The sequence below is a fragment of the Mus caroli genome, chromosome 4 (genome assembly GCF_900094665.2).
Source record: "Mus caroli chromosome 4, CAROLI_EIJ_v1.1, whole genome shotgun sequence".
In the NCBI taxonomy this organism is placed as follows: Eukaryota; Metazoa; Chordata; class Mammalia; order Rodentia; family Muridae; genus Mus; species Mus caroli.
Genome location: NC_034573.1, coordinates 53,357,087 through 53,369,574, shown reverse-complemented (window position 1 = coordinate 53,369,574; position 12,488 = coordinate 53,357,087). Strand labels below are relative to the sequence as shown.

Genomic DNA, 12,488 nt, shown 5'->3' with positions numbered 1-12,488 from the left:
CCCCTAGCTTCCAAGCCTCGTGGTCGAATCCACTGTCTCCTGTGTGAGATACGTTTCGACCCGGAGCTCCGCCATTAAAATACCTCGTGTTGTTACATCAAGGTGTTGTGTTCTATTCGTGATTCTTGGGTGCACGCCGAATCAGGAGTTGAGTGGGGGTTTCCCCACTAGGTTCTTTCAAGATCTTAGCTTTCTACTGGAAGGTATTAAAAATAATTTGAAGTAAGCAAATCATCTTTTCTTTCTTGAATTTTCTGTACCACAATTTTTCTAGGATATAACTGAGGTCCCAAATATTGAAAAATATATTGCCTTTTGAATCTTTTCTGGAGCTACAATTACTCCAAAATTTTTCAAGCTCCTTGTGTAAGAGTAAAGGTTTATAGTAAATTTCCCTTAAGAGGGAATAATTAATAAAATACTCTCTTTATAATAAACAATATAAACTGAAAGATTTGAAGTCCTAGATTCTAGTATTGAAGCAGAGACAAAAAAAATATTATTTGTTTTATTTTACATAATGTAAGGCTATTAGACATACCTAGAGGCAAAACTTTCCAATGATCTCAAGCTCACTAGAAGCAAACCCTTTACAATTATCAGGATGCAAAGGAAAACACAACCTTCCTATCTGGAGTAGGCAATCCAGATTGTAATGCCATTAGTAGTTCCAGAGCCTCATTGACCTTTCATAAACCTTACGTTAAACTTTGTTTTGAACAACACCTGGATAGGCCTGTAATAATGCTGTTTTGGCTTAAAAATCATTCCCTAAAGGCAAGGAGAGGTGAGGACCCACAACTTTCCTAGGCAGGGTTTGCAACAGCAAAAGATATGCCACACAAGCCTTGCTAAGGCTGCTCTGAGCTTTTCATTAACTTAAATGTAAATGTTTCTTAATCTGAGATTTTTTTCCTGAGGTTTGGCGCAATGACTACTACCCCTCCTGCAGCAAAAAGTTTCCAGGGGAGCAATTCTACTGTCTGTTTATGCCTCTAATTTTTGGACAGTCTTTTCTAAGATGATTTATACTTAAAACATTCCTTATAACCTTAGTGTTGTGAAAACATTGCTTGTAAGTACTGTAATATTGTTGCAAGGCAGCAACAATAAGTTAACCCTGATTGTATGAGGGTCCAATTTCTACACAAGGACAAATATATCCAGATAAGTCTGTCTTTGTTCCATATGGCTGAATGGCCACAGAGAACTGCATTAGCATTCTCATAAGACAATTGTGAGAGAGAAAAAAAAAAGCAACTGCTGTTTGAAAATCTCTAGACATTCTGCTAGCTGTTTTTAGAAACATATCCACAAAACCCTGAAAATGTTAATCAGGAGCCTGTTTAATACCACATAAATTCTCTCTGAGATCTCCTTTCCAATCTTGGGGGATTAAATTTTGTTTCTACTGTATCCAATAAAGCTTGTATAAAAGGGGCAGCAGGTTCATACTGGCCACAGCTGTTTTTAACTTTTATTACTCTTGCAATCATCCTAATTACAAATTATGGGTGAGTTAAGAATCCTGAGCTTGAAATCAGTGTGCAACCTATATCACTAGCAATTTTAACCATAATTTTTAAGATTCTTTTCAATATTAGAGCATAACCATAAATTTTGGAAAGCAAAACCCAATGTTAAACAATCCATTCACTTTAAAATCAATACCAAAAGGATTACATTCATGTTACTAAGTTGGCTAACAATTCTTATATATGAATGCATGGCAGTTCAACATTTAATACTTCTTTGAAGAGACATTGTTTTAAATCTTCTCTCTTATAAGTCTTGTTTCTTAGATAAGAATTACATAAAATATTATCCCGATTTAGAAGTATCTTTAGAGGCCTGTTTTCCTGGGCTGGTTCATGCCACATGTTGTTTAAAATTACTACAACCCTGAGTTACCAGTTCTAAGCTAACTTTCTTGTTACCAGTATTACACTTTTTAAATCATACCCAATAACGTATAAGCCAATACTCTATGACAAAGACATACAGAGTATATTTATACCATTAAGACCAATCAAAAACCAAATGAAGCAGCTACACAAATTTAATACATTTATACCAATCAAAGAATTTTTACTTTTCAAGAGAAAAAGCACTTTATCATTTGCTGAACCCAAAAATCACAACTGCAAAGATTTTTCTAGGAAAAAAAAAAACACACACACACACACAATCGGCTTATTTCTCTTAGAACTTAGAAGCTGCTGGCCCCTCTAAAAAACAGCTTTTCAGCAGGGCCTCTCTTGCTGCACTTAACTCCTAGCTAAGGGTGCAGGGCAACTTAAATCAGCCACCACTGTGCAAACTGAGACTGAATCAAGAGATGGATAGCCAGCAGATAAAGTTTTAACCATTTTTTTTCTTTTCAACATGAAACATAGAGCAACAGTCATTCAGACACCAAAATAAAAACAGACATGAGGTGACATGTGGACAGATTGGTGCACAAAACACAAACAATACAGAGAGGGTAGAAAACTTGATGTAACCAGAACTAAGGATGTCTCCTGGTGGACCAGAAAGCAGGACATCTCCTGGTGTCCTTCTGTCCCTTGGAGAGCTCTAAAATCAATTTTCCTTCTCTCTCTCTCTCTCTCTCTCTCTTATCATTTGTATATCTAGCATCTCCCTTTTTGTGTGTATATTTTATTCATTTTATTTTATTTTATTTTATTTTACTTTATTATTTTAATAATAAAATACTCCTCTTTCCTGATGCAGTTCTTGACTGTGGACAAATCCCTGTTAGAATTTTCCAGTCCCATTTTCCACTGTCAACCCCTAACTGATATCAGTGTTGGGACAACTTGTGAGCGCCCGTCTCGCCAGCAAGAAAGACACCACAATAGGATCCTTCTGCACACGTTTATTGGGCTGCGCATTGACTGTGTAGGCGAAAGACTCCGAGCCCTGGGCCTCTCACTCTTATATACTATCAGTTCCCATCCACTCACAGCAGGCCACATCACCTCACCAGGTACGCAGCTTCAGCTAATCAGGGCAGNAGGCCACATCACCTCACCAGGTACGCAGCTTCAGCTAATCAGGGCAGCAGGGGCATATCTCCACCAAAATGGCTTCGCCAGTAACCTGGTACACCTGCGCAGCTCTCACGATGTTTGTGGTTTATATGAGGAAGTCAGGTGCAAGTCATACGGCTTAGCTGCAGTCCCTGGCACCTTTGGGACTGCCGCCACACCCGCTCCCCACAACAACTCTTACTCAGTCTATCCTGTATCCTTTTTTCACCCTTGCAATCAACAGCCTGCAAAAGATAAAACTTATAGTGCTAACACTAATGCTGTATATTGCTTACCATACAGGATACCACGTTTCGTTTTCTGTGGAGCCCCACCAAGACAGTGTCCTCAGTCAGTCTTTCCATATTCAGGTCTCTTATTCCACTGCCAACTGTAGCCAACAGCAGCCACGGGTTACTGGGTTCCTGAAAAGAAAACTAGGGATGGATAGGAAAGACAGCAAGAGAAATAACAAGCCAAGACGAAGTTCTCTGATCAAGGCTCAATCTTTAATGTATGGCACTAAATACATATGGGAAAACCCAAGGACCTATCCCTTTGTTTAGGCTGGGTTCTGTTGCTTGTTTCAGTTAAATTGAGTTGCAAAGTAGGCTCTTCAGCAGCTCAGCGGGTGGGCAGTTCTCAGTTGTCTGACAGGAAGGTATAATTGTATTGAAGCAAGAGGCATGACTCCAGTATGTAGACTTGTTCAGCCAGCTCAATGCTGGGGGTTGGGGGGTCAGACACTGACATTGACGCAGTAGGTGTTTCAGAACTGACGTTGAGCCAGGGTCAGCAGTATGTACTCTCACTAGAGAGACTACAGAATGTTTCCTCTCTGGGACAGGAATCAAATAAGCCTGTTTTCACTGATGTTCTTCTTGGCCCCAAATATACCCTGGCATCATATAAGTGCCTTGAATGTGTGCACAGGCTTTCTGAATGAGTTGTTTGTTCAATTAGTTGAGGGTGAGACACAGGTCAAGGAGATTAAATAATTTTCCTATGAGTCAGTTTCAGAAATGCTAGCTAGTTACAACTGGGCTCTTAGTTGGTTACTCCTTAAACTCCTTAAACCCTTACCCACACATTTTGTCTAGTCATTTCTTGACTGCTTCAGCTTTTCAGTCACATGAACAGTCTACACATGCTAAGGAGTGTTAACATGGTTAATGACAGGGAAGGTGCCTGAGCTGAAGTCGGGAGTGGAAGGGACTCATTGTTGTTTTCTACTGTAGAAGCAACTTCTAGTTCATTGCTAGAAAAGCAATAGTCCATAGCTAGATGCGGTGCTACTACATATAATCCCAGCATTCAGAAGGCTGGAGCAGGAGGATTGCCACAGATATAAGACCATTCAGAAACTCAGTGTAAGAACAAGTCTAGCTCAGAGCTTACATTAAAAAGACGGTCATGAGGCTAGAGAAATGGCTCAGTGGTTAAGAGCACAGACTGCTGTGCTTTTGAAGGTCCTAAGTTCAAATCCCAGCAACCACATGGTGGCTCACAAGCATCCGTAATGAGATTTGACGCCCTGTTCTGTGCATCTGAAGACAGCTACAGTGTACTTAAATAAAATAATAAATAAATCTTAAAAAAAAAAAAAAAAAGCCGGTCATGGCTGGTTTTGACCCCAGCACTGAGTAGATGGTGGAGAATGGAGGATTGCTGGGACTTAGTGACCAGCCAGCCTATCTGAAACACACTAATTCCCAGATTCAGAGGGAGAACCTGCCCCAAGGGGATGAAGTAAAAAGAGATAGAGGGAGATAATTGGTTTCCTATGCTGACTTCTGCATATAGTAGCAAAGGCACAAGCATGTGCACATGTGTGAAGACACCATAATCAACCAAAAAAGAAAGAGGGTAGGAAGAGGAGAAAGAGGAGGTAGAGGAGGAAGAGGAGGAGGAGGAGGAAGAGGAGGAGGAAGAGGAGGGAAAAACATGATAATCCCCTAGTAGAGCATCCACCAAAAGCTTGTAGACCAAGTGAGAGACCATTGTCTTGCCTCATTCAGCCTCAGGCCACACCAACTCCATATTTTAAAAAAACCCAAGTACAGTTTCTTTGCTACTAGCTGCCAGTCCCATATGTCTGGAACTCTACAGCACTGTCTATTCCTCTTTCTCTTATTTAACCATCCTTCCTTCATGGTAAAAACATCCAGACCTGTGTAGTAGAGTCAATAAGAACAAAGGCTCCCCAGTTAGAGAGTCTTGTGTTTAAATCTAAGTTCTCACATTGACTGTTTACCTTCCAGAACATTGGATTTCAACTGACTGGACATAATCTCATCATTAATGAAAAATACAAGTATTGTTCAAAGTCATATTTTCTGATGGAGATCCAAGTAGAAATCATGCGACTATATGACCTTATACAGTTACATAATCTTTCTGAGTCTTAACTAATACTATGGCAAGAAGAATAAAATAGTACATACCATATAAAGCTGATGCAAAGTTGAAATAAAGTATATGGAGTACTTGCCTCCTTCTTGAATTCTTTATTTCCCCACATAAAACACTAGTTTATGTTTCTAGTTCCAGATTATGTCCAGTCAGTTGAAATCCAGTGTTCTCAAAGGTAAACAGTTGATACAACCTGGTTACTGACAATAGTTTGGATTCTGAGGTTAGTGTTATCAGTGTAAAGGTTGAAGCCTTTTGGACAGCCATAAGCTTAGCCTTGGAAGAATTTTCTTGATAATTGTCTTTTAAATTAAGATTTACTATTCTTATGTGTATGTGCCTGAATGAGTTTATATGCACCACATGTGTATAGGAGGCCACAGGGGTCAAAAGAAAGGGTATGGTGTCCTGTTACTAAAGATAGAGTCAGTTTTGGGATGCCATGTGAGTGCTGGTATTTGAACCTGGGTCCTCAGCAAAAACAAGTTTCAAAGAATCTGACTCCTTCTTCTGACCTCCACTGCACCAGGCCTGTGCATGGTACTCAGGTACACATGCAAAACCAATGCTCATACACATGAAATATAAATGAATCTTTTGCAAAAATTGAGTAACTCAACTTCTTCCACACTGAAGTCTTAAACCAAAGATTCTCTACATGTTTGACCCTCCAGTTCAGTCCCCACACCCTCCAAAACTGGCTTTCTGATTTCAAGCCAGATCTCAAGTTGCATCTAGTTCCAGATGGCAATTCCCTTGAACACCCACTGTTTTCTTGGGAATATGTTTTCAGAAATGTAAGACTACTAAATCAATCCATAGGTGATGAGATTGCCAAGTTTGAAAAGGTCAGGAACAATCCTTGGCCTCTCATCAATAAATGAGAAAACATTCCACAAAGCCTGACAGAGGTAGAGCAGACCCATTCGGGCAGAAAAAAAAAAAAAATTGAACCCAGAGCATATATAAGGACAAGCAAAGAAGCTGGGGAGTGGAGTGTAGGCAACATCACCAGAAAGACGTGGTCCTGACAGACAGATAATTCTACTCCCTACCAAAATGAAGATGCTGCTGCTGTGTTTGGGACTGACCCTAGTTTGTGTTCATACAGAAGAAGCTAGTTCCAAGGGACAGAACTTAAATGTAGAAAAGGTATGATCAGTGAATAGTAGCTTCTGACTCAGAATGTGCTTTGGGGAACTCTTGAAGCCAAGTGGGTCCTTTGAGGGGATTGGTATATTGCCCCAATCTATTAGACAAATGAATAGCTCCAGACCTTGAAGTAAGACCAGCTATTCAGATCTAACAATGTTTGGGGACCTCCGTTCTCACTGAGAGGCAGGGACAGTATGCTAAGTATTGTGACAACTGGCATTAGATCTACCCCTGTGTATGCTCAGGCCCTAACCCATAGGCTGGAGTCCAAGTGGAAACACATGCATGTGGTATCCCTGCTCCTTCTCCCTTAACCATTTGCTTATCTATTACAGATTAATGGGGAATGGTTTTCTATTCTCCTGGCCTCTGACAAAAGAGAAAAGGTAGAAGAACATGGCAGCATGAGAGTTTTTGTGGAGTACATACATGTCTTGGAGAATTCCTTAGCTTTTAAATTCCATACTGTGTAAGTGAGATGCTCCTAGCAGAGAAAAAGGAAATGAAAACCTGGCATGGTCTCATGCCTACAAACACACATGGGATTGCGGAGAGAGATACCTCTCAGTATGCACATGTGCACACACATACTGAGTCTGTATCCAAAACTAGAATGGTTCATGTGACACAGAACCAAGATCTCATAACCAGAATTTTTTCAAAAGTCAGAGTCAAGAGTTGGGGTGACAGGTATTAATTCACTACAAGTTCAATAAGGAAAGATCAGAGATACTTCTGAAACCACATTAATGAGACAGTATATCACAAGTTAAGATTATGTGATCATGAATTAAATTTTTATTACTAGTTGTTAGCCAAAAAATCCACCCCTTTCTACTTGCGTTTTCCTGCAGTAAAGATGATAGTAATAATTCTCCTCTGTGGATCTGGGAGCCACATCAGGTCCAATTAGAGTGCATATTTGAGGCAGATGGTGGAAATCTGGCTGATAATCTACACCAATGCCTGAAGCACAGCACTGGTGAAACTTGGAAGTAATTGCAGTTGTTCTAAGGATGAGAAGTGATTGATGTTTTCTTTTTTTAAAATAATAGGCAAATTTGTGATTGTTAAAGCATCTGACATAAAGGAAATAACATAAATAAAAGCCTATTGCTAATTTTACAAAAATATTCAAAAGTTAAATGGAATCAGAAAGTGGAGATATGTATAGTGTCGTGGTTCAAGAAGCCAGCCAGATCAAATTCCCTTACTCACCAGCTCACTCTGTTTTGCAGTGTAGATGAAGAGTGCTCCGAAATATTTTTGGTTGCTGACAAAACAGAAAAGGCTGGTGAATATTCTGTGATGTGTGAGTACATAAAATGTCTATATGTCTATCCACAAGATAATTAGTAAACCTTAATACCTTTAGTGTGTGTGTGTGTGCATATGTGTGTGCATGTGTGTGTGTGTGTGTGTGTGTGTGTGTTTTGATGGAGTTTGATCTCAGGAACTTGTACCTACTAGTCAAATGGGCACCATCTAATAGCTAACACCCTGTGGTTGGCAAGTGGGATAAGTAAGGGGAGATGGAATCTATCTGATACTGCCTGTTGGCTAGCACTGGTGCACATCACTCAGGGTGTAGCAGAAGATAATTTGACACAACAAACTTATGAAAGATAGAAACATGTTGCTTGAAGCTGCTGAGGGAGGTAGGTAAGCCTAGGAGAGGATGAGAGAGTGGTGCTCCTGTGGCTTATTGTTCACTAGTTGTCTGGACCCCTCAGAGTTCCTTTTCTTAGGAGTTACTTTTTGAAGTTCAGAAAGCTATAGACAGAAAGGCTCAGACACTTCACCCATGTCTTCCAGGATATGTATTTTAATGATTTGATGTTTGGGGTAGAACAAGAAACGGGTATCCATCATTTCCTGCAGAACAAAGAATTACTGAGCTGTGTTCCATTTCCTCCACAGATGATGGATTCAATACATTTACTATACTTAAGACAGACTATGATAATTATATCATGTTTCATCTCATTAACGAAAAGGATGGGGAAAACTTCCAGGTGATGGAGCTCTATGGTAAAGTATTTTCACACAGACACTGATCTTGGAGTGGGAAAAGAAGAAAGAACCTCTAGCTTTATGGTTTTCCCAGCTTGGTCCTGCCTCTTTCTCACCTTCTGAAGATTGATGCTCACCTCCATCATCCCTCGAGCATAGTGATGGAAGCACTCTGAAATCTCTCAGTGTGACAGAAGGATATTCTATGGATGCCAAATCCAGAATAGATCATACCCATGCCTCTCAATCATGTTCCCAACCATTTTCACATCCTTATGGGGAAGCCCCTGTCCCCTCATTCAGGCTGTGGTCAATACACACAATACAGCTGTTACGCTCACTGTTGCTCTACTCACAGGCCGAGAACCAGATTTGAATTCAGACATCAAGGAAAAGTTTGTAAAACTTTGTGAGGAGCATGGAATCATTAAAGAAAATATCATTGACTTAACCAAAACCAGTAAGTCATTTATTTTTCTCATCCTTAATATTTTATAATAGAGGAAACAAACCCAGTAGATTACCAGTCATTTGTTGAGCACTGGAGAGTCCTATCCTTTCTCTGGTGAAAATAAAGTGGACCTGGTACCTGAACATGTTCTTTTTTCTCACACTACAGACCGCTGCCTCCAGGCCCGAGAATGAAGAATGGCCTGAGCCTCCAGGTGGGCAATCTTCAATGGGTGAAAGGAGGGTTTGGTGGTCATGGAGAGGCCCTTCCAAAAGTATTAGCATTGTAGGCCCAAATTACAATAAAATTAGTTTGATAAGGAATCTTTGAGGAAAGCTTGAAAATTGGCTTTGAATTATATGGATTTGTGATCTAATCCTACTTTGAGCATTGAAGTAAAGTTATCCAAGCACTTAGGCAAGAAAACAAGGATGAGTTTTACATAGTTGCTGTATGGTTGTGTAAAAAAAGCTCAGCAATGGGTTCAATATCATTAACAAACAGAGTAGCTGGCTATAATATAGCTGCTCTTCAGTGTCTGTGGTCCCCCTCCATCCCACTCGAGATAATAACATCTTAATCTAAACTCAGTTGGCTTCTTACCTGGGAGTGGATGTACCTGATCACCACTTCTCAACCAGTCTGGAGAGCAGACTCCTCTGGTCCTCCCTTCTCATCTAGTCCAACACTTCACTCATATAATGTGTGAAGTCTTTAAAAGTAGCCAAGGCTTTTATCATTATTCTACAATTTACCTAACATTCATTGGTGCTTCTTATGACAAAGGTTAAGGAAACAGGCCTCAGATCTTCTGTTATGGACATTTATTCTGACTTTCTTCCCTGTGTTCTGGCAAATAATTCCAGTTAGATTGCAAGGGAAGATCCATTCCTTCATCCCCTTTGTTCTATATAATAGAATGTATCTCTGTCCTGAAGTCAATCCAAGAAGTACTTAATGAGTTTCTGTATTCTTTCTTCCTGGCATACACAGTGTTGAGCGGAGACTTCTCACCAAGACTCCAGCATCCTCTCTTCCGATCGATACAGCATCCGATGACAAGTTCTGTGATCTGCTTTCCATCCTGTCTCACAGAGAAGTGCAATTCGGTCTCTCCAGCATGTTACCTAGGATAACTCTTCAAGAATCAAAGACTTTCTTTAAATTTCTCTTTGACACACCCATGACAATTCTCCAAAAATTGCTTCCTCTTCCTGTTCAATAAATGATTACACTTGCACTTAAATATATGTTTCTGTGTCTAGAAAAATGTGGGGCTGACAGTGAGTGAATGAGGGGACCTCCTGAGTCCTGTACCCAAGATCCTTCCTTATGTCCCCAAATGTAACCTGAGTTTCTGGATTTTGCCTCCCCTGCAGCAATCACAAGCCCTGATGAGTACTGCCTGCTCTTTAGCTCTCCTGCTTTAGTGCTGTATGAGGACAACAGGAGCATGACACTTACTGCATGATTCCTACATCCATAGTGTCTTTTCCAACAGAGCATAGGAGAGACACATATTTCTAAGGCTATGCCTGTTCAACATGTTTCAGGACATGGAGAGGGGGTGGGCTAAAGTGGGGGAGATTTGGTAATTAGAGTCCCATTGGATACAGAGAAAAAGTTATCTCCCCATACCATACTCTGGCCCCTAGATCAAGAGATTAAATTGGTTCAACTCAGGACACATGAAACGAGTTCTTGCTGTGGTTTCCTAAAAGATGGCAAAACACTATTGAGAAACCCAAGCAATTATGATGAAATACCTCCCTCCCCCCCAACTGCCCTGATGGGTGGGTCCAAGTCATTCTCTGACCAAAGCCTCCTAAGTGGCTTCAACTAAATCCATGGAATACCATGCCCACCTTTTCATTTTCAGTGTTGGCAAAAATTTAAGAGACAAAAAAAAAATATACATATATATATATATATATATATATATATATATATATCACAAACTAAGCTATCATTGGGAATCCTTATATAGTTAACTAACAGTTCCAAACAAGGACTCTGATGAAGATAGAAAAGGCTTGACAATGCTACAATACGTCAAAAGACTACAACCCATTAAAAGGTACAGAAAATCTTTGGTTATTCCCAGGTGAAAATGACAGCTTGAGTTCACCCTAAATCCTCTCCCTTTCAACACCAAACTCTTTGTAGAAATGAGATGTGAAAAAGTGAAAACATTCAAAGCCAAGGAAGGAATTCGAAACCTCACACAGAGCAACCCCTTTGTATAGGAAGAAGACAGGGAAGAGGTGAGGGTTGATACAGTAGAACTGTACAATTCTTTGTGATCTGGGAGTAGATTACAGCTAAGGGAGCATAGAGGGTTGGGGACACTGTCACAAAAGCCCAAGGATGTCACATGACCATGCACCCTCAGAAGAACAAGGCCTGAAGCAGAGTGATTTTGAGGAAAGATCCCCACCCTTACATGACATCCACCAAGAAGACAACTATCTGTAGCTGCAGAAGTGACAGGACCAACCATTCTAAAGATCAAAGCAACTGCTGACACCTAAGGACTGGCCTGACAGCTAGATCTAGGAGTTTCCACTTGAAAAAGCTGGCTTGATGCTCATGGTTGGCCAGAATGTCTTATCAGGAATAAATAACCTAACAAAATATCAACATTAGACACCATCATCCTGAGATTGCAAACACAAGATCATTTTGCCATCTAAAATGGTGTCTGTCTTCTGGCTAGAATCAGTGACAGCTCCTTCTTTACCAATTGCAGAGTTAGCTTTATGTTTGTGTCCACTTATTATAAATAGGATATGATGGGCTATTTAATCACTGAGGTGTAATTCCCCAATTGCACCCAACCTAGAGTTTCCTGAGACATCCCTGAACCCTACAGGAGTTCCTTGCTTCATTCCTTTTATAAAGATTGTCAGCTGTGAACAAGTCCCTACAGGAAAGAGCTGTTCTCCCAGGAGTGCTTTCACTCGAGGGCTGGGACGTAAGATAGCCACTTTCTCTCCATTAACTCTCCAGGGAAGGACCAACAAAGAGTGCATGGGGCACAGAAACAGTAGAGCAGCTGGGAGAGGATCCTTCCAGTCACCATCTACACCCTGAGCTTGGGCTGTTCCACAGCCCTCTGTACACATGTTCAGCCAGGTAGAGATGTTCTCCCAGGAGTACTGGCACATGCTTACAGATGCACAGAAGGGACAAGCTCAAGCCAGAGACAGCAAGACTGTCTAATATCATAGGTAACGAGATGGCAAAAGGCAAGGGCAAGAACCTTACAAACAGAAACAGAGACTACTTGGCATTCATCAGTACCCAGTTCTCCCACCACAGCAAGTCCTATATACCCCAACAACTGGAAAAGCAAGATTTGAATTTAAAATCACATTTCATGATGCTGATAGAGGATTTTAAGAAGGATATTAATAACTCCC

General features: G+C 40.5%; 1 protein-coding gene and 1 pseudogene across 1 annotated transcript; one reads left to right on the top strand and one right to left on the bottom strand.

Annotated features, from left to right (window-relative positions):
- Positions 1 to 3,400, bottom strand: part of LOC110293324 — a 17,268-nt pseudogene extending 13,868 nt beyond the window's left edge.
- A 3,038-nt stretch (positions 3,401 to 6,438) lies between these two features.
- LOC110292710 (major urinary protein 4) lies at positions 6,439 to 10,312 on the top strand. The gene is made up of 7 exons (XM_021160233.2): positions 6,439 to 6,599; positions 6,938 to 7,071; positions 7,841 to 7,914; positions 8,523 to 8,633; positions 8,974 to 9,075; positions 9,235 to 9,280; positions 10,060 to 10,312. The coding sequence occupies exons 1-6, from the start codon at positions 6,507 to 6,509 to the stop codon at positions 9,258 to 9,260; spliced, it is 540 nt and encodes a 179-aa protein (XP_021015892.1). The 5' UTR covers positions 6,439 to 6,506; the 3' UTR covers positions 9,261 to 9,280; positions 10,060 to 10,312.
- The last annotated feature ends 2,176 nt before the right edge of the window (positions 10,313 to 12,488 follow it).